Raw genomic sequence first — 27,659 nt, 5'->3', positions numbered from 1 at the left:
GCAGGTAAAGTTGGAACACCAAAGACCGTTTGGCTATTTGCAACCGTTACCTATTCCAGAGTGGAAGTGAGAGCAGATCGCTATGGATTTTGTGGTTTGTTTACCACGTCCTCGGCAGGGATATGATTCCATTTGGGTGATAGTTGACCGTATGACTAAGTCAGCTCATTTTCTTCCGATTAAGGTTTCGTATTCTGCTTCGAGGTTGGCTCAGTTGTACATCGACAGGATTGTAAGTTTGGATGGGGTACAAGTTTTGATTGTTTCGGATAGAGGTTCAGTTTTCACTTCTCGGTTTTTTAAGGTGTTGCAGGAATGTTTGGGTTCTCGGTTGGATTTCAGCACTGCTTTTCATCTTCAGGGTGACTGTCACTCTGAGAGGACTATTCAGAAGTTGGAGGATATGCTCAGAATGAGTTTTCTGGATTTTCAGGGTATATGGGATACTAATTTGCCATTGATTGAGTTTTCTTATAATCACAATTATCATGCGAGTATTGGATGGCACCTTACGAGGCTTTGTATGGTCGCAAGTGTCGATCTCCAATCTATTGGGAGGAGGTCGGCGAGTGTAAGTTGTCTGGTGCTAAGCTTATTCAGATTACCTCAGAGAAGGTACCGTTTATCAAGCGGAGATTGGAGACTTCTTTTAGTCGGCACAAGAGTTACGTTGATCCTAAGCATAAGGACATTGAGTTTAAGGTTGGTGATTTTGTGTTCGTTCGAGTTTAAGAAGGAAAAAGCCTACCGATCGCCACTTTTCCTGGGATAGTCGTAGACGAAGAAGAAGTAGGAGGCGCAGAACCAGTCGCAGACATGGAGGACTTCAAAATAACTGCGACCAAAGTAGTAAAGATAGGGACAGAGGTCCCAAAAAAGGTGAAAGAAGGAATACAGTCCATCCTAAAGAACAACGCGGAGTCGTTCGTTACAGAACCAGCATAAATCAAAGGAGTCGATCCAAAAATAGCTTTACACAAGCTAAACATAAAACCAGGGAGCAGGCCCGTGGTACAGAAGTAGCGGCAATTTACAGAGGAGAGGCAGAAGGTTATCGCAAACAAAGTTAGAATACTAGAAGTGGCTGGTTTCATCCGAGATGTGTATTACCCAGACTGGTTAGCAAATGTTGTCCTAGTCAAGAAGTCAAATGGGAAATATCGAATGTGTGTAGATTTCACTGACTTGAACAAAGCTTGTCCCAAAGACAATTACCCGCTCCCAAGCATAGACCAGTTAGTAGACTCAACCGCATGCTACCTCTTGTACAGTTTCACAGACGCAGCGCAAGGGTACCACCAGATACCCATGGACAAAGAAGATCAAGAGAAGACTTCCTTTGTAAAAGACCAAGGGACATATTGCTACAATGTCATGCCATTTGGACTAAAGAACGCTGGAGCGACGTACCACAGATTGGTAAATTTCATGTTCAAAGATCAATCAGGAAGGAACGTGGATGACATAATTGTAAAGAGCCTCACAGAGGAGACACACGCCCAAGACCTAGAAGAGACCTTCTCAGTCTTAAACAAATTCAGAATGAAGCTCAACCCAGCCAAATGTGCCTTTGGAGTCAAAGCAGGCAAATTCCTAGGATACCTGATCAGCCAACGGGGAATAGAGGCTAACCCTGAAAAGATCCAGGACATAGCGGACATGAAGGCTCCACAAAATATCCGAGAAGTGAAGAAGTTAAATGGCCGCGTCACAGCACTGGGACGCTTTATCTCTTCATCAGCTAAAAAATGTTTGCCATTTTTTAAGTAACTAAGGAATATGAAAAAATTCACTTGGGATGAAGATTGTCAGAAAGCGTTTGAAAATCTGAAGTCTTTCCTGACTCAACCGCCATTACTAAGTAGACCCATCGCGGGAGAGATGTTATACCTCTACCTCTCAGTAGGAAAAGAGACGATCGCCTCCGTTCTGGTCCGAGAAGAAGGGGAAGAACAGCAACCTATCTACTATGTCGGCAGGACGCTTAAAGGCGCAGAGCTCAACTACCCAACCATTGACAAATTGACGTTAGCTGTAGTGGTTACAACAAAGAAGCTCAAACCATACTTCCAAGGGCACACAGTCATCGTCCCAACAAATCAACCCCTACGCAAGGCTCTCCATCATCTGGAAACATCCGGGAGGCTGGTAAGCTGGTCAGTACAGCTAGGAGAGCACGATATCAGATACGAGCCAAGGAAGACGCTGAAAGCACAGGCACTGGCAGACTTCGTCGCAGAAATGACTGAGAAACCACCCGACTCAGTCGCAGAGGACATAACCTAGAACCTGTTCGTGGATGGAGCTTCCAGTGAACAGGGGGCAGGGGCAGGAATAGTATTACTCGGACCTCAGACGGTAGTCATAGAGCATGCAGTACATTTGAAGTTTAGAGCTACCAACAATGTGGCAGAATACGAGGCCTTTCTAACAGGACTCACATTAGCGAAAGAAGTAAAAGCAGAAAAGCTGAGGATCCACAGCGACTCCCAGCTGGTTACAAGCCAAATCTTGGGCCAATTCCAAACGAAAGATGCCAACATGGCAAAATACATGGAAAGAGCAAAGGTGATGCTGAAGGAAATAGAAAGGAACGGTGGGAAATGGGAAATAATCCCAATACCCAGAGAAAGAAACATGCGAGCAGACGCCCTAGCAAAAGCAGCCGCGATAAAAAGTCCTATGTATCTCTCACTCTACATGAAAGAGGAGAGGGTGAGTCCCATAATAGACGAGAAGGAAATTCTACCGATCACAGAGATAGATCCTTGGATGCAACCCATTGTCGCATACCTAAATGATGGAACAATCCCAGAAGGGAGAGAAGCAGCAGCCAAACTGGTACGAATATCGTCTGTCTACTCCAAAATAGAAGGTACCTTGTACCGGACCTCGGTCACACACCCATGGTCCAAATGCATTTCGGTAGAAGACGGAGCTTATGTACTGTAGGAGATCCACGAAGGAGAATGTGGAGCACATGAGGGAGCAGCCTCTCTGAGCAGGAAAGCACTACTCCTGAGATATTATTGGCCAACTATGAAGAAAGACGCAGAAGCTATGGTGAAAAAATGCGACAAATGTCAAAGATTTGGAACAATCATAAGAACTCCGGCAGCCCACCAGTCAGCAATCGGAAGTCCCTGGCCTTTCATGACATGGGGAGTGGACATACTGGGACCATTCACCCCAGCTCGAGGACAAGTCAAATTCATCGTGGTCGCAGTGGATCATTTCACCAAGTGGATGGAAGTGCAACCAATGACCACCATAACGTCCCATAAGATCATCAATTGGCTTTCTATGAAGTCATGAGCAGGTAAAATTTCAAAGTTATATGAATAAAGGCCTTTAAAATAAAAGTATACTAATACGCAACAGGTTTGGGACACCACATACCCTAGTCACAGACAACGGGAAACAGTTCGATTGCGCCAAGTTCAGGGAATACTGCGCTGAGTTGGGGATCAACTTGAAGTTTACTTCCGTAGCACATCCGCAGACCAACGGACTCACCGAAGTCACCAATCGCACTATCCTATCCGGAATCAAGAAGAGACTTGGATACTTGAAAGGGAGATGGATAGACGAGCTATACCATGTCATATGGGCTTATAGAACAACTCTCAGAAGGGCCACAGGGGAAATACCTTTCCGACTCACTTACGGAACAGAGGCTGTCCTTCCTGTAGAAATGGGAATGCCCACACTAAGGGTACAAGTCATAGACGAAGAGCGCAACGAAGAAGCACTGAAGTTGTGCCTGGATCTGCTAGAAGAGAGAAGGCCCCAAGCAGCCATATGCGCAGAAGCTTACCGCAAACAAATGACTAAGTATCATAATGCTAGAGTCAAGGAACGAAGCTTGTCAGAAGGAGACTTAGTCCTTAAAAAAGCAGAGATAGGGAAAGGAGCTGCAGGAGTGGGAAAGCTCGAACCTAACTGGGACGGTCCTTACCGAGTCACTGAAGTCGTAGGGAAGGGAGCATATAGAGTAGCTCATTTAGAAGGCACGCCATTGCCTAGAACCTGGAATATCGAGAATTTGAAGAAATATTTCCTGTGAAAGATGTAACAAACGAATAATGAATAAAGTTGCATCTCGTATTCTTTCCATTTTTAACATATCTACTAAATTATCATGCATGACTATGACTCAGTGAAAAGACCCAACGAAAAGCAAACGAAAACGACATTCATAAAGTAGCGAAAATGTTCAGAAATACCAGAAAAGGAGAGTTTCCCATGAAACCCTCCAAGCAAAAGAAACAAAAGAACAGAAGTACTATAGCAAAAGTAGTACAGAAATTAGAAAGCTAGCTAACGGCCCAACATACGGCCAATTACACTTCCTCTGGACGGGTCGCTCCCTCCTTTGGACCAATCGTATCTTCTGAAATCTTATCCTCCACATTCTCCTCGACTAAGTCAAAGGCTAAGGGATCTTGATCTTGAGCATTAGAAAGATGAGAGTCCTTGACTAAAACCAAAGCTGTCTCTGACGCAGAGGTTTGACCTGAGGGTCCCTTGTCGCTACAAACATCTGGGTCAAAACCCGATAACTTCTCGTGGGGATCGACGGCATCTCTCACACCCTCGCTAATAACATCAGAGGGAAGCACTGGTGACACAGGCAATCCATCCTTCTTAGCAGCAACCTTAGCCGCAACACGCTGACCCAGAGCCCGGAGATCAATGGAAAGAAATTTGTTGATGTCATAATTTGGATAATCTTCACGAACTATCTTGATCACCGTGGCACAAAAGTCAGTCAAGCATCCACTCATATAAATGTTTGCATCCCTTTTGTTGTTTTGCTTCTCTTGAGTCAGCCTCTCACACGTAGCTTGAAGTTGCAACAGGGTAGCTTCACGGTCAGAAACCTTCTTTTCTAGGATCTTGACACGATCTAGAGCTGTTTGATTTTTCTTATTCAACTTCATCCTCTCCGCAGACATAGAGTCTCGTAACAAGGTCATTTCTTTCTCATGCCTCAACTCCAACGACGCAGTTTCCTCCACCTTGCGACGAACTAAGGCATTTCCTTGAATAAGCTAAAAACAGAAAGACGAAGTAAGAGAAAAGAGAACACACAAACAAAGACACGCCAAAGAGTCACAAAGGAAAGAAACAACAAGAAATGATTACCTGCAGTAAGGCGGAATCGATCCGGTCACAAGCACCAGACCTAGTACAACTATTCCAAACTTCCATGTCCTTCGGAAATTGCACAAATTGAGAAATAAAGCACCCACCTCAGGAGAAGAAGCAGACAGCCCCTCGACGTTTTGCTCCAACCATTCCCTAGGATTAGGGCAGGAATCCAAGTTCTTCTTAAGACGTTTTGCAAGCCCCTGTCTGGTCCGTTCACGAATATCACGCCCTTTCTTACTAGAAGAAGCAGGCAATCCAGACTCAATACCCTTCTCAATCTTGACAAACGGACGAGGAGGCAGTGACAACGAAGCAGGACGAGACCCAGTGATGACGGCCGAGTCATCGTCAAAGGTGAGAGTCAAAGCATCAAGGAAATCATCCCCCATTCCTGCAAAGGCAATATGGATAAGTGAACATTCAAACAGGACAAAGGCAAATTAAAGACTAACAAGAAGCATACCCTGAGATGCAGACGTCAAATCTATAAAAGATAGAGGTGAAGGAGAACGGCAAGACTGGGACAAGGTACCATCACTCTCAAGAGGCCCCTCAATCACAGTACGAGAAGGCAACTCAATATGAGGAAACTTACGATATAGGTATCTATCCACTAAGTCACAACAATCGAATAAACGAGACTGGGCATCATCTATTAAAGAATCTATGGCCTCTGAGTCAGTAGCACAAAGTGGAGAAAAGGATAGGGACTCAGAGTCATCTACCCAATCAGAGGGGAAGTTAACAAAAGCACTATCATGAACTACAACAAAGAAAGAACGCTGCCAACGTTAAGTAATTTTAGGCAAAGCATCAATCAGACGCTTGCCTCGATGAGCAGTTACTAAGATAGAAACGTGGCAGACATTTAGGAGCGTGAAATGATGGCAGTTTAAATTTTGAAAAACAAAATTGAAAAGACAAGTGAAGAGGCAATTACTCCTAACGGGTATAAAGAAAAAGGAGCACGGCGTGAAACAGGCCCAAACAAATGGCCCAGACCAACAAACATAAATGCTTGAAAGACACAATCTCGTGGGAGGGACTAATGATGGATATCACACCTGAAACAGTACCAGAAGACTGCAACAAGACGCAGGTCACGAACAATAAGATCAGTCGCAGGTCCCTGACCCAGAACCCAATAGTAACCAACTAGTAACGCGGATAAGTTAGTCCTCCCTAAAGATTAGGGATAATGACAAAGAACAGCTCATCATAACAAGAAGATGAGATCAGAATAAAGGAGAAGACTCCTAACACATTACCACGACTGTGATATATATAAACCAAGCCCTAAGTCAGGTAAACCCTAATTTCACTCATATTCACTCTCAACACTACTCCAATCTATCTGACTTAGGCATCGGAGGGTATTCGAGCCAACACCGGCTCGAATCCTTCTAACCTATTTTCCTTTGCAGGTTGGATCAAACTCAGAACGGAAGATCAAGAACCATTATTACCCTTGTCTCCGAACCTTCTTTTTGCGGGCGATCTGTCATTCGACTTGTCTCTATTTATTCTTTCCGAAGATGGTACTTCTTCGGTTCTTCCTCCATGTCCGTTCGCTATCTCCCTTTGACCATCGTCCACCCTAATTTGCGTGTGCGCGATGGTCATCAGGGTGGTGAACGACCTTGGTGACTTGGCCAATAGTTCTTTCCAAAGATCGGAATTGGTGGTCCCATTGAGTAACACCTTATATGCGAATCCTGGCTCAGGTCTTCAATTTGCATGGCCTCCTTATTGAATCTATCCACATACTTTTTTAGCGTCTCACCATCTCTCTACATGATAGCCAACATGTCTGTTGATAATTTCTTTTGAGGAATGCAAGCTACGAACCTAGCTTGGAACAGTCTTGAAAACTGTTTCAATGTCAACACCGACCCTGGCTTCAAGCTCTGGTTCCATTCTTGCGCCATGCCTTTAAAGGTTGTAGGAAAGAGTTTGCATAATACGTGATCCAAATTTGTCTAAACGTTGATCACTGCTTGGAATTTGTGGATGTGACTCTTAGGGGAGCCAGTTCCGTCATAGGATTCCACGTTCGGAGGATATTTGAATTTTGCAGGAAATTCATGAGAGATGATGAAATCTACGAGGGGAGAGTCACTGTCCACTTCTTCACACCTTATTCCGAGCCGACTTATGACCTGGCAAACTTTCTCTTCTAGATGCTCCTCTCCGTCCTTGGGAGCAGGCTGCTCGCTCGATCCAATGATCATCATCTGGGATCGGTATCGAAGTACCCAGTTTCTTAGCAGAATTCTCTGGGATTTCTTCCTGACGGATTGACTCCTTCCCTTTGTCTACTGGTGACGCCGACTTCTGGGCTGGCAATTTTTCGGGAGCTAACCCCTGTGATTGCTGTGATACTGCATGCTTGATATCCTTGAGTAAACTGGTGTTTTTCAGGAATGCTTTGAACATTTCCTGATTACTAACTGGTTCATCATTGGCTATGCCCACCAGAACTCCGGTTGGCGGATTTGTCTGCCTTGCTGCCGGCGAATCACTCGTCTCTCCTTCTTCACTGCCAGGAGGGAATAGATTTGGCGCCGGCGGTACATCATCTCCAACATTTCTGTCGGTAACTGGTGGGGTATCATCTCCCGGGGGGTCCATTAGTAGATTACAAACTGTGAAAAGAAATCAAGAAGGAACAACGAAACTATAAGTTCCACGTTCACCGCACCAAATGATACCGTTCAAACTTCAGAGTTCGCCTGAACTGTATTTCTTGCACAAGTAACAATGTAAGCTCAAAGGACGTGAGGCTGGTTTTGCCTGAAAGCCTCTCCGATGCTTAAGTCAGAAGGGTTCTTTCATAAGTAATTGAATGTGTAGGTATTTGGGTCTAATCTGTGCGTACCTCCTAATGCATTATGGGGGTTTCTGTTTATAGCGAATTCATGGCGATTGCTTGTTAGTAAATTGTGGACGTTGGCCACGATTCATGATAATGCTCTAGGCACGTTCTCCGATTATCCCGGGTAGTGGGATAGTTGAAATAGTCTGGGCGATGTACTTCATCGGCGAAGTATGTCCTTATTTCGTTGGGCGACCTTTCCGGATCGTTACTGGCGAGCTCAAATTAGGGCGTTCTCAGGACGTCACGGGCGATCCTAGGCGATTAGTCTGGCGATCTATGATTGAGGCGATCTTAATCACGGTATGGGCGAGTCTAGTTTTATCTAGGCGATTCCTGGAGTTTGACTATTTCTAGATCGGTATCGCTCGTGTTTAATTATTCAGATAATGTAGATCATTATAAATTATTACAAACGAGGTATATTTAAATTGAAATTAAAAAATATTTAAACATATATTTTTATTTAAATTGAATATAAATAATTATAAACCATCATCATGTCCATATATTTTCAAAAATATTCATTTAATGGGACAAGTTGACAAATTAAGCATAAAAACCTCCACTTTCATAGTATTTGGAATGCAATTTGTGAAGGGTTATGAAATCACAAAAACATGTTATTTGGTGAATGGTGACTCTACACGTGCAACGACTTCAAGAGAAATTTTGCTATTTTTATGGGTCGAATCTGAATTTGATGTCTTCTTGAAAGTTGTTGGTATTCAAGTTAGTCTTCCAGGAATGTTCATATCAGTTAAATATTAGGTCGAAAAATGAGTTATGCCATAAATATTCAGACTGAATATATTTAGATTTTACCATGACATACAACTTTATGGGCGATTTCATCCTTTTTAAATGACAAATCCAAATGCACTTTATCCATGAAAGCTGTAGGTATTCAAGTGAGCTTTCCAGGGATGTTTAGACCAGTTAAATCAAACATCAAAAAACAATTATCTCATAAATAATCAGACTGCCTTTCAAAAATAATTATCCCTCGGTATCTCTTGAATAGTTGAATAAATCAACAATTATCATTAAGTAAACTTGAAAAGAATGCATTTCAATCAAATAACACATCAATCCAATATTTATATATTTAATTAGTTAAAATAGTTAAAGATGGAAACCGAATTCCACCATAAGTATAATGAAACCAAGTCGTATAGGATTCACTCATCCGAGTGAAATCCAAAGACTCGCCTAAGGTGGAAGTACAATGATAACAACACCCGAGTTCAAAAGACCTCGCCGTTCCAGGAGATTAAAAGATGGGATTCGCCTGAATACTCAGCAAGGTTGAATCCCTTTAAATTAGGTAAGATCCGAGATCAAGTCCAAAGCGCATTTCCAAAAACCTGATTACATGGAAATGGAATAATATCTAGAAGACCGGATATATAGAATCACTTTCCTACTTGGAAACATATTCCTATATGGGAAGATAATTCTATTTAAGAAGACACTACTAAATAGGACTTTCTTTGAATAAGGAATCCTTTTCCTATTCAATCACACGCCAGTAAATAGGAATCACTTTCCTATTCCAACTTATATAAGATATTCATAATGCACAATATAAAGCCATGAGGTATGCCTATAATCACAACTACATTGAATACACAAATACGATGCTTGAGCCTAACCTGACTTAAGCATCGGAGCATCAGTTAGACAACCGCCGTGTAATAACTCAAAATTGAATTAAATACTAGATCGCGCCGCATGTCCTAAATTAAGAAATTTAGGTCAAGTAGGTCGAAAATGAGAAATAAGTTAACAAACATAATCGAAATGAGTTTGTTAAGCGGATGGGGAAATAATAATTTTTAGTTGGAAATTATTATTCGATAAATTGATTATTAGCAGGATTAAAGAAAATAAATATAATAAAGATAAAATATAATTTCCGAGCTAATAAATGTCACGTCAACATTTGTGAATTATAATTAAGAATTAATCAGAAAAGATTTTCCGAGACCGTTTGGATAGTTAAGCACGTTGGTTAATTGAGTGAGTTAAAGTGTACTTTAACCGAGTCAAAGTGGACTTTTAGCCACTTGATGATGTCATTAACTTAATGACTAAGGGATTCAATCATCTTCATTGTTCTAAGATAACAAAATCAAACTCAAACCCTCACTTCTCTCTCTACCATGGCCGAACCCCATCTCCAAGGCTAGGGTCATCATTTCTTCACCAAAATCTCTAATTTTTGTTGCAAATAAATCACAACCCAAAGGATATCAAGGTAAGCTTATCAATTGGTAATTTTAATGCTTAAATTTGGAGAATTATGGATAGAAAATAGTTAGGGTTTGAAAGCTTTTATGATGTTATATGTATTTAATGATCAAAGTGAGTTTGTGAGCTTGAATGGAGAGTTGTGGTGATGATTCTTGATGCTACAACTTCGGTTTTGAATCTACAATTAAGATGAGTCTATTAGTTTCTGTTTTGGTTTAGATAAATTGATGAAATTTATGAGGTTTTCGGCAATGAAGTTGTTTGTATGGTTGAATTATATTGATGATTATTAGCTATGGATTATGAGTTGTAATGGATGAATTATGGCTGAATTATGGATGAGTTTGTAATAGGACTTGAGAGCACGTCATAATGGAATTCCGACGGCTAATTTTTGCTCCAATAGGCAGAATAATTTTGCTCACCATGAGCAGAATTATGCTCGACAAAGCAGAATTCTGCTTGCCGGCAGAAACAAGCTCTGCTCCGATGAGCAGATCAGGGCTGGTCCCAAAGGGGACTGCATCCGCTATACAAAGTATGTTTCGATGAATTTTATTTCTGACGCGTAACTGTTTCAAACCGAGTTCAAACGCGATTGTTTGACGCTTTTGCGAAAAAATGTTAAGTTGTTTTAAGTAAAGTGTAAAACCGTTGTAAAGATAGTTTTGGGATATGGGATTGATAAAAAGAATAAATTTAAGTTGATATAGTATGTTAGGTTGTTTGATACGGAAATCAAATAACAATCGGAATTGAGTACGAGGTTAGCTAGTCGACAAAATAAAATGTGTTTAAAAATTAGCGTCGAGATTGAATATAAAGTTAGTTATGTGATAAGTAAATCAAATAACGTTTGAAGTTAAGGTTTATGTAATAAACCTAAAGACGTAAGAAAAACAAAAATTTTCTAGATTGATAAGTTTAAATAGAAACGTATCTGGCTAGACGCGAATAAATATGACGGTTTATATGTATACATTTATGTCTCGAGTTTAAATGTCTATCAAATTAGATTCTAACTCGAGATGTATTTGATATGTGTCCTAGATCCGGAAACGCAACCTACTACCGGACAAGGAGCTCAGGGAGCTTGATAGGAATTTAATCAATGTTTTTGGGAATAGCAAGTTGTGAGTTTATATCGATGTTTACATTTGAAGAATTAAAAGTGAATTTCTTTATACGCAAAATATTTATACGAATTGCACAACATTATTTATGAATGCAATGCTTTGTGTGAAATGCATACATTATCTCTTTAAAACTAGTATAGATCCGATGAAACAAGCTTTCCTATTGGGCGGAAATATGAATTGTGTGATCACCAGTTTAGTTCAAGAAAAATTACAGTACTTTGTTTGATCAGAATTTTGAAGACGTCTTCCTTGTTTGCGGCAGAGACGAGGTTGAACTTAGTGGAACTATATCGGGACCTGTTTTTAGGGAGTTAAACGCGGTGGAACTATCCCGGGACTCACATCGATAAGTTGGACATAAGCATACGATTTGTTCGGAAGTTCAGTTCGAATCCGATCTATGAAAATATGATTTGGGAATCAGGGTTTAAATCGGAAGTTACATTTGGATGCATATGAATGATTGATTTATAAGCATAGTTCTGAATGTTTTAGTTAATACTCACTTGTAAACTTATGAACTCACTCAGTTTTAACAGACCCCGTCGATACAATCCTTTTTCAGGTATATAGTCTTTTTGACGTGACAAACTTCTACCCTTGTACTAGAAGTCTATGCTTTGAAATATGTACAAAAGGAAGGTTTCAGTCAGTAGTGTTGCAGTAGTTAGGTCCTGATGGATAAAGGACCAGAACAAGGGACAAGACTCACTACAACGGCCTTGAATATGGACCCAGAGACCGATCTATTCAGGTCCCTGACCCAGTACGCAGCTATAACAGCTGAAGATATCAAGATAACACCGAAATCCCTTAAGATCAGGGATAGAGGCGAATCTCAAAGAGATAACTGAGATTAATATAGAAACAATCCTATTAAGATACAAAGACTATGCAATATATATATAGACGAAGCCTAAGCCAGGTAACTCTCATATTCACTTCTCATCATTACTTTCACTGAGACCTCATCAGAGACTGACTTAGGCATCGGAGGGTGTTCGAGCCAACACCGGCTCGAATCCTTCTAACCTGTTGATCTTAGCAGGTGGGAGCTCAGCGACAATAGTGACAACGACGATCATCAAAACCATCATTTGGCGCCGTCTGTGGGAACGACATTCGTTTCTAATATAAGTTTTAATCTTGGTTTTGAAGACGGAATGGATGGAAGAGAAGAACCACCACCGCCGGGAGTGGTCGTGACAACAGCAGGCTTACCAACAAGCGGTGGTCCGATCATCCCACCCCTGATGCCCGAAGGAGGAATCAGAATTAACGTTCCGATCTCCAGTGGGACCGTACCAGCAACCACGGGAGTCGCGTACGACATCACACCACCACCCATGATGAGAAACGTTCAGGGCATACACCCACTGAGGAACACAACCTCGCCGTGGGGATATTATACTCCACAATACCAGCCACCTATGACCTACCAGCAACAGGGAGGAGGATGGTATCCAGGTTACTATCCGTGGAGTCAACCTAACCAACCAGGGTATTCGCGACCCGTCCAGCCTATTCCCTTCCCGTCCCTAGACACAGAAGGAACAGTGACGTCAACGGCGCAGATACCCCCATACGTACCCCAGGGGGTGCCTATGCCACCCCTCTATCATGAGGCAGTAATGAAGAGCATAAATGACTTCCAGGACCACCTGATAGGACTGGCAAGAGATCAGGAAAAATTCACAGAAAAGCAAAACCAGGGAGTTGACGAAGGGACCAGACGTAGGGAGGATCCCCCAGTCACTAAGGCAAAAGAAAGAGGAAACGCACCGAGAAGAGGACAATCGGAGCCCATACTACAAAAGGAGAAGGAGGGGCTAGACAAGGGCCTAGGAGCAGTCCCGCTCCTGGGAGATAAGACAGCCCAGGAGAAGGTCGCAGAAGCAGCGGTGCGGAATAGCGGTCGAATTCATATAATTGAAGACGACAAATCAAAAGGAACCAAAATGCCAGGGAAGCACAACAAGGACGCAGAAAGCCATTCATCCAACAAGAGGAGGGGAGCGGACGAAAGGAGCAACATTGACGAGAAAATTAAGAACGCCATGAAGAAATATCAGAAAGAAGGCAAGGGAGCAGAGGAGGAGCGAGAGGACGAAGACTCCCCGCTCAACTCAGAGATACAGTCGGTAAGGTTCCCTTCAAGATTTAAATTACCAACTTTTGAGCCTTTTGATGGAACAGGAGATCCGAAAAGCCACATCTCGAAGTTCAAGACGATCATGATGCTACAAGATGTGACTGATCCCATGCTCTGTAGAGTGTTCCCTGCGACGTTAAAAGCATCGGCACAAAAATGGTACTCATGTCTCAAGGCAGGGTCAATAAGTTCTTTCTCCGACTTAGCATCAGCATTCAAAGCAAGGTTCAGAACAAATATCCCCATGCAGAAGAGTTCCAGCGACTTGAGGAAGTGCAAGCAAGGAGAGCAGGAGACCCTCAAAAATTTCGTAGAAAGATTCAACAAGGAAGCAGTGCAAATCAAAAACCTGAACCATGACACAGCCATCGAAGCAATGAAAATGGGAACAAAGTTTGAAGAACTCCGTGACAAGATCCTGATGAAAAAGCCGACCACCTTTCAAGACTTAATGCTGATCGCTCATAAATATGTGGAACTAGACGAAGCCCGAAGAACCCTCACGAAACAACATGAGCACACCAAGCAGGATAGTTCCAGATATCGAGGGAAGAAGGAGGAAGAACGGCCACGGACTCAGCGATATGGCGCAGGGCACAGACCCTACGATTTCACCCCGTTGAATAAAGCCCCAGTATACATACTCAGCTGGATGAAACAGAACCGAGTGATGTTCAACACACCCCGGAAGATGGATCCGGACATCCAGAGAGACAAGAGCAAATACTGTCGCTTCCATGAGGGCTATGGCCACGACACGGACAAATGTTGGGACCTCAAAAGAGAAATAGAGCAGCTAATCCAGTCTGGACTCTTGAAGAAGTTTGTCAACGACAGACCCGGAGACAAAAGAAAAGGGGAGTCAACAGAAAAGGAGGAACAAAACAAGAAGCAGAAAGAGGTCGCAGGCGTAGTAAACGTGATAGAAGGAGGAGAGCCCTACAGCAATAATCAGAAAAAGAAAAGAAACAGAAGAGGGTCGGCCACGGTGTTCGCAATTGAAAGAGAAGTAATCCCAGAGATATCGTTCGGACCAGACGATGGACATCATGTGAAGGGACCACACAATGACGCGTTGGTGATAGAAGCCATAATTAGAAATCACCTAGTAAAACGGATACTGGTAGATGAAGGCAGTTCTGTGAACTTATTAACCTTGGAGGCATTCAAAGAGATGAAAGGCTCAACAACAGACCTGTGGAAGTCCTCAGTCCCACTAGTAGGCCTGGGAGGAGCACCAATACGCCCGGAAGGAACAGTAAGTTTATATGTAGAGTTGGGAAATAGAAGTGAAGGGCCAGTCAAAAAGATGCATGCTCAGTTTAATGTAGTAGACCTTCCACTGGCCTACAACAGCATACTGGGCAGACCATTCTTGTACCAGACGGGAGCAGTGACTAGCATCAGGCTGCTGACCCTGAAAATACCAACGTCATCTGGGATAGTAGTGGTCAGAGGAGACCAGGAGATGGCCAGGGAATGCTGCTTGGTAACAACAAAGGAAGATGAGAGTTTGACTATTGAGGCGTTCCCAGGAGACGCAGTAGAAGAGGAGGAGTCGCAAGGAGCAGAACCAGTAGGCGTCATGAAAGAACTTCACTTAACTGAGAGCAAGATGGTCAAAGTAGGCACAAAGGTACCGGAAAAGGTAGCTTAGGAAATAACAGAGATACTGAAAAAGAACGTGGAGTCTTTCGCCACTGAACCAACGGAGATCGTGGGAATCGATCCCAAAGTAGCGTCGCACAAGCTGAACGTGATCCCAGGGAGCGTACCCAAAGTCCAAAAGAAGAGGAGATTCACTGAGGAGAGGCAGAAGATAATCGCAAACGAAGTAAACCTATTAGAGGCAGCAGATTTTATCCGAGAAGTTTTCTACCCTGAATGGGTGGCAAACGTCGTCCTAGTAAAGAAGGCAAACGGGAAGTACAGGATGTGTGTCGATTTCACAGACTTGAACAAGGCCTGCCCAAAGGACAGTTACCCACTCCCCAACATAGACCAGTTAGTGGACTCAACAGCCTGCTATCTCCTATATAGCTTCGTAGACGCAGCGCAAGGGTATCATCAAATACCGATGGAGGAGAAGGATCAAGAGAAAACTTCATTCGTCACAGACCGAGGGACATACTGTTACAAAGTCATGCCGTTTGGATTAAAGAACGCAGGAGCCACCTATCAACGTCTGGTCAATTTTATGTTCCAAGACCAGCTGGGGAGGAATGTAGAAGCCTACGTGGATGACATAATTGTGAAGAGCCTAACAGCAGAGGAACACGCCCAAGACTTAGAAGAAACCTTCAAAGTCCTGAACAAGTTCGGAATGAAACTCAACCCGGCAAAGTGCGCTTTCGGTGTTAAAGCAGGGAAATTCCTAGGCTATCTGATCAGCCAACGAGGAATAGAAGCAAATCCAGAAAAGATCCAAGCAGTGATAGATATGAAGGCCCCCCAGAGTGTGAGGGACGTACAGAAGCTTAATGGCAGAGTCACGGCACTGGGACGTTTCATTTCTTCCTCAGCCAAAAAATGCCTGCCGTTTTTCAAACAACTCCGGAACATGAAAAAATTCAAATGGGATGAGGATTGCCAAGTCGCATTCGAAGAATTGAAGGCATTCTTAACTAACCCGCCCCTACTGAGTAGGCCCGTAGCCGGGGAGAACCTGTACCTGTACTTATCGGTAGGGAGAGAGACTATCGCCTCAGTACTAGTACGGGAGGAAGAGGAGGAGCAATGGCCGATATACTACATAAGCAGAACGCTAAAAGGGGCAGAGCTCAATTACCCAACCATAGACAAACTTGCACTTGCCGTCGTCATAACCACCAAAAAGCTCAAACCGTATTTCCAAGGACACACAGTCATAGTGCGCACAAACCAGCCTTTGAGGAAAGCATTGTACCGACCTGAGACTTCAGGACGATTGGTCAGTTGGTCGGTACAACTGGGAGAGCACGACATCAGGTACGAACCAAGAACCACTTTGAAAGCCCAGGCACTCGCGGATTTCGTGGCAGAGATGATAGAGAAACCGTGTGACTCAGCAACCGATGAGTTGACATGGAACCTATTCGTAGACGGAGCCTCCAGTGACCAAGGAGCCAGAGCAGGTGTAGTCCTATTAGGACCTCACAAAATCGCAATTGAGTATGCAGTACACCTAAGTTTCAAGGCTACCAACAATGTGGCAGGTACAAATATGTTTTATTCATTTCCCAGGCAAATATTTCTGCCATATGCTAACAATGTAGCAGAATATGAGGCCCTCTTAACAGGACTCGAAATCGCAACTGAAGTAAAGGCGGAAAAGCTAAAAATCCACAGTAATTCCCACCTAGTCACTAGCCAGGTGCTGGGACAATTCCAGACCAAGGACCAAAACATGGCGAAATACATGGCAAGAGCAAAGGAACAACTCAAGAAGATCGAAAAGAACGGAGGACAATGGGAAATCATACCCATCCCCAGAGAAGAGAACACTAGAGCAGATGCAATAGCCACGGCAGCCGCAGTGAAAAGCCAGCTATACGTATCACTCCAAATGAAGGAGGAGCGCTTAACACCAACAGTAGAGGAGCAGCAGGTGTTACCAGTCGCAGTCCTTGATCCATGGATGCAACCCATAGTGGCATATTTAGCGGACGGAGTCCTACCTGAAGGACGTACCGAAGCGGCTAAGCTAGTTCGAATTTCCTCCGTCTATTCACTAATAGAGGGAGCACTGTATCGGACCTCAGTCACATACCCATGGTCTAAATACATATCACTAGAAGAAGGAAGCTACGTCCTTCGGGAAATCCATGAAGGAGAATGTGGAGCTCATGAGGGCGCAGTAACTCTATACAGAAAAGCAATGTTACAGGGATTTTATTGGCCCACGATGAAAAAAGACGCTGAAGAAATGGTCAAGAAGTGCGATAAATGCCAGAAATTTGGGTCGCTCATCAGAACCCCAGCCGCTCACCAGTCAACTATTGGAAGCCCTTGGTCCTTCATGATCTGGGGAGTAGACATACTGGGACCTTTTGTCCCAGCGAGAGGACAAGTAAAGTTTATAGTAGTCGCAGTCGACCATTTCAGCAAGTGGATAGAGGTACAACCCATGAGCACCATAACAAGTAAGAAAATCCAGAAGTGGTTGTCAAACGAAGTCATGAGCAGGTATTTTGTATTTTTCATTTTTTCCTTTAGTCAAAAGCAAAACAAAACCACACATTAACATGTCACAGGTTCGGCACTCCACATGCCCTAGTCACAGACAACGGGAAGCAATTTGACTGCGCCAGCTTCAGAGATTTCTGCACTGAGCTAGGAATTCTCTTAAAATTCTCCTCAGTAGCACACCCGCAAACCAACGGACTAACAAAAATCACCAACCGCACCATCCTTTCTGGAATAAAGAAGAGGCTGGGAGACTTAAAAGGGAGATGGATTGATGAGCTTTATCACGTGGTCTGGGCCTATCGAACTACCCCCAGAAAAGCAACAAGGGAAACCCCATTTCGCCTCACGTATGGCACCGAAGCTGTTCTCCCAGTAGAACTTGGAATGCCAACCTTACGAGTTCAGGTCTTAGACGAAGACCGTAACGAGGAGTCCCTAAGGCTATGCCTGGACCTCCTCGAAGAAAAAAGACAGCAAGTAGCAATCCGAGCTGAGGCATATCGCAGACAGATGACCAAGTATCACAACGCCCGAGTCAAAGAAAGAAAATTCGAAGAAGGAGACTTAGTCCTGAAAAAGGCAGAAATTGGAAGAGGAGCCGCCGGAGTTGGAAAATTAGAGGCCAACTGGGACGGTCCATATCGCGTAGTAGCAGTAGTCGACAAGGGCGCATACAAAATAGCTCACCTAGATGGGACTCCATTACCTCGGACTTGGAATGTTGAAAATCTGAAGCTATACCTTCAGTAAAAGATGTAACCACCATTCATGAATAAAGTTACTTCTTTTCTTCTTACTTTATTTAAATTTATTCATTTATGTCAGCCATATGAGTATAACCAGTAGTATGACGAAGACACAGGACGCAGTTACACATGTCTATATAAAAAAAAAGAGAGAGGAACGCAATCAAAGTATATGACACAACAAGACGACTCTGCAACCAGTCGCCAACACTTGAAATACGAAAATACAAATTGTTCGGTTTATCAAAAGAAAAGAGTCTACTATAAAGACTCCCCAACTACGTACAAAAGCTACATAACAAGTAGCAAGAAAAGAAACAAAACGGCCAAACACACGGCCTATACATCTTCCTCTGGCAGGGTCGCTCCCTCCTTTGGACCAACCGCATCTCCGACGGGAAGCAAAATGTCAATTGGGTCCACGTCACCCAGCCCTTGGTCTGAGGCACTAGCTTCAGCTTCGGGGGTCAACTCAGTAGATGGCACAGCCACCTCAGTCCCAGCAAGAATTTCAGAAGAAGGCGTCACCTCCTTCTTCTCAGCACCTTTGACATTCTCCTCGGATCCGATCGCATCAATAGCCCCATCATTAACTGCATCCAACGGAAGAATAGGAGAAACACTCCGCCCGGCTTTCTTCGCAGCCACCTTGGCCGCAACACGCTGACCCAGCGCGCGAAGATCAATGGACAGAAACTTACTTATATCATACTCCGGGTAATCTGCACGCACAATTTTAATGACGGTAGAGCAGAAATCAGTCAAACACCCACTTACGTACACATTAGCATCCTGTTTGCTACTTCTCTGCTCCTGCAACAACTTGTCATAGGACAGCCTCAACTCCATCAGAGCCTTCTCACGATCAGAGACCTTTTTCTCCATAATTTTCAGGCGATCAGCAGCCGTCTGACTCAGCTTGGATAACCTGACCTTCTCCGCAGCCGCAGTAGCCCGAAGGGAAGCCATTTCCTTTTCATGCTTATGACTCAAGGAGACCATCTCATCTCGGTGACGACGCATCAAAGCATTCCCTTGCAAAAGCTGACAGAACACGGTAAAAATAAACAACTAAACAAAAACAGAGGAAAAGAAGAAAGAAAAGACAATGAGGAGGGAATTATTTCAAACCTGAAGTAAAGCGATGTCAACCCGGTCGCAGGCATCACTTTCCGAGAGATCGGTCCAAGACTCCATATCCTGAGGGAATTGAGCAAACTGCGAGAAAAGAGACGCAATACCAGGAGAGGTCACAGTCACATTGTCCACGTTTCGCTCCAACCACTCCCTGGGACTGGGGCAAGCATCCAGGTTCGTTTTCAGTCGCTTGGCAGAGCCCTGTTTGGCTTTGTCACGGCCATCACGGTTCTTTTTTGTAGAAGGGGCAGCCAAGGTGGCATCCATGGATTTCTCCAACTTCACCACAGGCTTAGGAGGGAGAGAAGTAGACGCTGGAACAACACCAGTAATCACAGGGACATCTTCATCAAAGGACAATTTCAATGAATCCAGATAGTTATCACCCATATCTGCAGTTGCCAAAAACAAAAGAATCAAAAGATGAATAAACATCAAGTAAAAGAAAACGAGACAAATTGAAGCATACCATGAGAGGCAGTCAAATCTACATAAGATCCAGTAGGAGAATTATGGCAAGATTGAGATAGGGTACCCTCACTCTCTAGAGGACCCTCAGTCACAGCACGAAGGGGCAACTCAAGATGAGGAAACTCTCGCAGAAGGTATTTATCTACTAAATCACAACAATCGTACATACAACTTTTGGCATCATCAACAAGAGAATCTACTACCTCCAACTCAGTAGCAGAAAGGGGAGAGAAAGCCAACGAGGCTGCATCATCAACCCACTCAGTAGGAAAATCAACAAAAGCTTCATCATGACTGACAACAAAAAATGACCGCTGCCAACGTTTAGTGATCTTAGGGAGACCTTCAACTACCCTCTTACCCCTATGAGCAACTAAACGAACGTAAAACTCATTGTTGCGACGAGACACGAAGAACAGTTGGCTAAGGAGACCTAGAGAAGGGACTAAGCCCCGTTCGTGAGACAACTCAACGAAGCAACAAAGAGTCCTAATGGCGTTAGGGTGGATTTGAACCAGAGGAACTTGATAATCTACAATAAAGGCTTTGATCAGAGGATCCAAAGGAAAACGCAAGCCACAACGCAACTGCTCTTTATAAACAATAACCTTGCCGTCACCGACGAAGGTGTTAGCAGCAACTCGAGAACCGCAGACAGTAAGAGAATAGCTAAGAGGAATACCATACTCTTCACGGAATTCAGCCAAAATCTCTTTATCAACATTGGAGGTAAAAGTATCAAGAGAATTCCTATACTCTACAGCCGTACCAGACGAGGGAAGAGAGACAGAAGACCTAGTCCGAGGCATTGAATCAATTACACTACTAATAAAGCAGATGAAAGAGATTTACCTGATAAAAGGAGGAAGAAAACACCCAAAGATTGAAGGAAATGAAGCCGAAGCAAAAGCAGATCAGAGGAGGAAGAAGGAGCAGTTAAAAGAGAGAAAGGAAATTTGAAAAAAGCATTTAAAGAAGCAACTAGAGAACCGTTAAGCGGTTACCTGCGTGAAACGTGGCGACAGGCGGAAGTCCAGGGGATTTCAAATGATTACAATTTTGAAATTTTAAAAAATTAAACCAGCTCCATAAGCGCCCAAGTAAAAACAACGGGCTAGGCCTAGGTAATTTTTTCTAAAGCAAGTACGCCGAAAACCAAGCCCGACAAAGTAACGGCCCCAACGAGCAGTCACACAAACAAGCATAAATACTTGACGAAACTGTTTTTCGGGAGGGACTAATGATGGATAAAGGACCAGAACAAGGGACAAGACTCACTACAACGGCCCTGAATATGGACCCAGAGACCGATCTATTCAGGTCCCTGACCCAGTACGCAGCTATTACAGCTGAAGATATCAAGATAACACCGAAATCCCTTAAGATCAGGGATAGAGGCGAATCTCAAAGAGATAACTGAGATTAATAGAGAAACAATCCTATTAAGATATAAAGACTATGCAATATATATATAGACGAAGCCTAAGCCAGGTAACTCTCATATTCACTTCTCATCATTACTTTCACTGAGACCTCATCAGAGACTGACTTAGGCATCGGAGGGTGTTCGAGCCAACACCGGCTCAATCCTTCTAACCTGTTGATCTTAGCAGGTGGGAGCTCTGCGACAATAGTGACAACGACGATCATCAAAACCATCAGGTCCTAGTGTACATATATGGTTTCTCAAACGGTTCTAAATGTTTTGCCTATACTTTGGTATATATGTATGGTTTCAAAACTGCGCTTTAACCATTTGTTTTGATTTGAAACGGGCTATGCTGGATACATGACATCGCATTATAAGACCTAAGTTTCTATGTATAGTTTTTAGATTATGAAAAGATGTGTGTAAACACAATTCTTTGAAAAGATTTTCTGAAAATGTTTTATGTATGAATACATGTTTTGATTTTTGATTAGATCGCAAAAAGTTTATAGTATTTTTAGGTTTGCTACGGGTTTCAGAGCAACCACTCCCATTAGCGCCGGTCTCGGCCCGAGATTTTGGATCGTGACACACTATATGATTAACCGTCTATATTGTTTTGCAGGTTTAGTTAAAGATACAGAAGGCAGGCTCCATTTGTTAATAATAAGGATCACATTCTTTATAATTTAATAAAACTAATATACATTTAAATTAAGAAGTTTAATAATTTATAAATAATTATTTTATTTAATCTTAATATTAATAATCTTTATATATATATATATATATATATATATATATATATATAAAAGTAATAAATGTATTAAATAATCTTTATATGTATATTAATTTTAATAAATAAAAAGTATACTAAATAATATTAATATTTATGTAATAAATCTATTCATATTAACTAATTATGTATGGAAAAAATGTATTTACTTTTTCTGTATGAAAGCGGGTTTGTGAATATTGATATGGATATGCTATTTCAATTTTTATGAAGTCAACATATAACAAGTCATTTATGTCTTACTCAGCCATTACAATACTTGGCTCTCGTTGCATTGAACCGGTCCAGCGCTGGACTTTAGTTGGTCCATGTTTATTAGATTATTTTCTATGTGACTGCAGTTCTGACTTCTAGACGTCCTAGTGGAACAAAGATCATTTCACCCACTCAACTTAGCACAATATATTAACAAGGCCATTCTCGAGCGAAAAGGGTCTAACAGACCTAAAAATTATCACTTTCGTACCGAAAAGACTCTCTTCCACTCCCACTTACTTGCGTGAATCACACTCTCCATTACCAAATGAAAAAGCGTTCAGGGTAAAAGTGATCCTATTTTGCTAATTTTGACGTTTTTGATACTTTGCGCCAAGTTCAGGGGGAAAAATGATCCTTCGTTCTTTTAATTATTCTCAATAGATTTTTAAACTTCAAAAATCAAATAAATATTTTAAAAAAAAACTTGAAAGATCTTTTTATACTTTTTAAATTAAACCTAATAATAAAAAAAAGAAACCTAATTTTTACGTAAATCTTTTTTTTTTAACTCACTATCCACCGCCACCTATTATTTTCCTTCCACCACAACCGCTGTCCTCATTAACTTTTTCACGCCACAACCACAACCTACCACTAACATCATCGTTCCCTCTTCCATTTTTTTTGTTTTGAATTTGGTTGAATTGTTATCTCCTGAAGGTGGAGCAACGACAGAGACAATCACCTTCCTCGACATGCCTCGCTGGATCCACAAAGACAAACCCAATTCATCAGCGTTGTTGCTTTGTTCACTGAAAAATATTCCTTCTGTTCATTCGTTCACCATCGTTTATTCCACCTTTACCAATATCTACTATTGTTTCGAATGAGAAGATTTGTTGTTGGCCTTGATCTGTTGTTTTTTCAGGTGGTTGTATGTGGTCTTTGGGGAGGTTGTAGGTGGCGACGGGGTAAAAAGTGGTCATATAGAATCCCTCCTAAAAATATATTTTTGTTGCTGCTTATTATTCATACTGGTTTCAATTTGCATCCTTTTTTGTGTCTTTTGATATTCTGTTTTGCAGATTAGGGTTAGTTAGGATTCTTAGGTTTAATTAGGTTTTAATTAGTTTTAATTATATCTAATTAGGATTTTATTTAATCAGGGCTAATTAGGTTTATAAAATTAATTATGTTTAGTTATGTTTAATTAGGTTAATTAGGAAAAATGGTAGAAAATGTCTATAATTTTTTATTATTTAAAATTTAAATTAATTAAAATTGATTACAGTTTTAATTAAGGTTAACTAGGTGTCACGACCCAAATTATTGAGCCGAGACCGGCGCCAGGAAACGGGAATGGTAACTCCGGAACCCGTAGCAAGCCTAAAATCACTATAAATTTTTCGCGATTAAAAATATATTATATATATTATATACGTTTTCAGAAAGCTTTAATTACAGATATCAAAATCACGTTTTCATTTTATGAAAACGGATCCGAAACAATTCTTAGAAATCAGGGTCTTACCGAGCGATATCTCATATCCAGCACCGCCCTGTTTCTAGACACAAACATAACTAATTCCACTCATGGTAATTGGTACGGAACTCAAATGGATATAACATCTTTTCGTAATAAATCTCTTTTATAAATCATGTTAAAATTTACTATACAAAATTCCGTTTGAAATCAAATCATAAACCTCAGTTTGACACCTACTGACTACTGCAGCACTACAAAACTCATACTTTGTGTAAGCCAAAAGGCCGCCAACACAAAGGGGATGGTCTGTCTGATCCGACTCTGATCACCTGAAAGAAAACACTGTGAGGGAGTCAGTATTTTAGGAAATACTGAGTGAGGTTGCAGGTTACTAACGGTATTGTAAAAATGTAACATCGCATTTCATATCAGGTAATAATATGAAAATACATATAAGCAAGTACTTGATCCCTTCGAAACTAATATCCTAAAATGTGACACACCTTATGGATATTCAAATCATACTGATCCAAATGGTCCGACCTGGGAGTGTTCACACTCTACCACGTCGATCGCGACCAATCTCTTAGTCCCAAAGTGTGAGTCCAAATCACTGGATACGGGGCTCAGGTTACACCGTAACCGAGTTCTCGCTCGTATCGCATTTATATATCCAGCCTGGAAAATTCATTTTCATAATCATATCATGTATATCAAATCGTTTATCATATGCAAACACACTAAACTGACTCGATACTGGTGATCACACAGCCTATTGACACCCAATAGGTAGCTAGTTTCTTCGAATCTCATACTAGAGTTTCAGCTCAAAACAATCATTTAAGTAATCAAATCATGTAAATACGATGTATAAAGTCATAATATATGAAAATAACTTTTATAAACAATACGCGAAAGTAAAATGCAACTCACAGAACCCGCTATCTAGAACTGCATCATCGTAAGCATTCATGTAGGTTCCACGCGTCATTCAATCTCGTAGCTATTCCAGCTCATCGGCCTGGTAGCTTGTCGGTTCGTCAGTCACCTATTCAAGTTACCGTACGTTTAATTCATAAACGTGGGCTTAGTACTAAAACCTTAAGTTATAAACTTAGGTTATTACAATCGTATTCCAAATACGACTCTCAATTTCGATAATCTCTTAATCATATTTCTTTTATCAATCTCCAACTATAGGTTTCTTATATATTAAAACCCTAGTTGTATACGTCATGTTCTATATCAAAATTTCGTGTTTTCGGAGTCCGTAATCCATTTTCAATATCCGACATACTTGAAGTCGGGAGACTAGGACAAAACGCGGAAATGTCTAAACAGACGTGTTCGTTGGCTGACCCTGTGCGGTCGCACAATTTGGTGTGCGCCCACACACATTTGTGTGTGCCCGCACACTTTTGTGTGCGGTCGTTCGCACACCCCCGGAATCCATTTCCGGGCATTCCGACGTGCTCAAACTTCATTTCGTCATGCTTCCACTTCACTTTAGCACCAAACTCAACTCAAAACTATTAAAAACGACAATTACAATGTGATCCCGACGTGTTCGATTCGATCGAAACAAAACAGCCCCTAAACCATCAATATCAACAACTGAAACAGCAAACTCACCTTGATTTAACGCTCTAGGATGATGGATAATTGAGTTCATGATCTAACAGCGCGAGAATCACTCGATTCCGTCGAGAAACGAAGAAACCGTAGCGATCGTAAGTTTCTTCGTCAAAACCCTCTCCTGAAGCTTCTTTCCCTTCTGTTCGTTTCATTTCATATGATTTCATTACATATAGGTCGTCTAAAAGCTTCTTTTAGTCCCTCATTTCTTAAACTTAAACCATTTCTCTTTTAAACTTTCTATTTTAACTTAACGATTAATTATTTCCTTTAATTCAATTACATACGTATTATTTATATCCAAATAAATAATACTAACCCAAGATTATTATTTTCCGTCAATAATCTTCTAATTTCTATTCTCGAGGCTCAATTGGCTAATTTGTACTTTAGCCCTTAAACTTTTCAAAAATTATATTTTAGCCCAAAACGCATCCGCGTCCAAATTTTAAAAGGTCTCTGATTGACCCGAAACTTTCACTTCGGGATTTATATGGATAAATTACCACTTTAGTCCCTGAACTCTAGTTTGGGACTTTTCTTGACATTTTTCCTTTCTAATTCTAATTCCAACTTTAGAACTGAAATATAATATTAAATCTCTCGCAATAATCTTTTTCGAAACCGTCCTGCTAAGGTCTTAGTATGGATGGGCATTCCGGGCGGGTCGCAATAAGTCACGGGTCAAAGGTTTGGAACAATATTTATCTTAATTTCTCAGAAATCATTCCGATATCGCCACTCCGGCGACTCAACACTTGACACGTGGTCCAATTAGACAATTTAAATATTTTGGGGTATTACACTAGGATTACTTAGAGTTAATTTTTTTCAAGTAGGTAATCTCACTCCTTTTCTGTCAGAGAAGTAAATTTGATACGAAAATGACAATTTCTGAGTCTATTTAATTTTTTTTTTCGCTCGAAAATAATCTTTTTGATATTTCGTGCCAAGTTGAGGAGGTGAAATGGTCCTTTTTTCCATCCTAGTCGATAACAAGGCAAATGGACCAACCTCAAACTGAGGCACCATACAGTCAAATAAGCATAACCGAATCAAGTATAACATCCGAGCATAAAAAGAGAAGCCCGAATAGAACATCTCAGCCAAGCAGAACGAATCTTCAGAAAATACTCGGATAACCGAACATGAATTGACGATCCGAACCCAACATAGATGTACTCGGACAACCAAACAAACTGACAAAATACTATGTAAAAACCGATGAAGGACCAGCTCAAACCACCGAGCAGGACATTCCCTGATTACAAGGAAACAAGCTGGCAGAAGGTTCACTAACAAACACTTGCGACCTCTGCACAGAAAAAGAGGACAAACTTGTTATTGTCGGGGGATACAAGAACACATCACTATCAAAACATACAAAAACTACGGAATAATATAAAAGGCTTAGAAAAAGTAGGTGAGAAAGTTAAGATTCTATTTCTCTCAACTCTAAACTCACTTTCACTTCCCATTTCTTCTCCTTATTCAAATAGTTACTAACTTGACCGTCAGAGAGGCTTGCCATAATCACCTTCTGGTGCCCTTCTAACGGTTGCGTTGTGGGTTTCAAGTACCCTTTAAAAATATACTGGATTCAAGACAGCCCACGTAATTCACAAGTTATCATTTGGCGCCATCTGTGGGAAAGAAAGTAAGAAAGTTTCCCCCTTTTTATCTCACCGGCGATCTGTAGAGAGCGGTAGAATAGAAGACGATGACCCTGTTATACGAGAAACAAACACCCAAAGCAACCTAGACGGAGATGGGCTGAACGCCTCTGTGCGTAGAGGCACCGGTGATAGTTCTTTCTGCCTGGTGACATTATCAGGTAGTGGTACCCAACTGGGTACAACATCTGGGGTTGCTACTCATTATCCGTGGGGTAATGCCCATCTCGGGATCTACCCCATCAACCTCACATCATATGACCTAATTCTTCACACCCACACCTCAAATACCCCAAAAGGTTTCCCTACAACCTGGTATAGCTCTCACCAACTTAACATTCACTC

General features: G+C 41.8%; 1 protein-coding gene across 1 annotated transcript; it reads left to right on the top strand.

The window, feature by feature from the left end:
- The first annotated feature begins 1,779 nt into the window (after positions 1–1,779).
- Positions 1,780–3,315, top strand: LOC126668871 (uncharacterized). Its single transcript, XM_050362089.1, has 3 exons — positions 1,780–2,265; positions 2,320–2,841; positions 2,953–3,315. The coding sequence occupies exons 1-3, from the start codon at positions 1,780–1,782 to the stop codon at positions 3,313–3,315; spliced, it is 1,371 nt and encodes a 456-aa protein (XP_050218046.1).
- Positions 3,316–27,659: the final 24,344 nt, after the last annotated feature.

This window comes from Mercurialis annua, linkage group LG1-X (genome assembly GCF_937616625.2).
Source record: "Mercurialis annua linkage group LG1-X, ddMerAnnu1.2, whole genome shotgun sequence".
Taxonomy (NCBI): domain Eukaryota; kingdom Viridiplantae; phylum Streptophyta; class Magnoliopsida; order Malpighiales; family Euphorbiaceae; genus Mercurialis; species Mercurialis annua.
The sequence above is the reverse complement of the archived record's forward strand: the minus strand, read 5'-3'. Positions and strand labels throughout refer to the sequence as shown.

Coding starts and splice junctions, on each gene's coding strand:
- LOC126668871 (XM_050362089.1), top strand. CDS start 1,780: ATGAAAAAATTCACTTGGGATGAAGATTGTCAGAAAGCGTTTGAAAAT. Junction 2,266..2,319: donor CTGAGAAACCACCCGACTCA/GTCGCAGAGGAC, acceptor TCCAGTGAACAG/GGGGCAGGGGCAGGAATAGT. Junction 2,842..2,952: donor GAGAAGCAGCAGCCAAACTG/GTACGAATATCG, acceptor TATGTACTGTAG/GAGATCCACGAAGGAGAATG.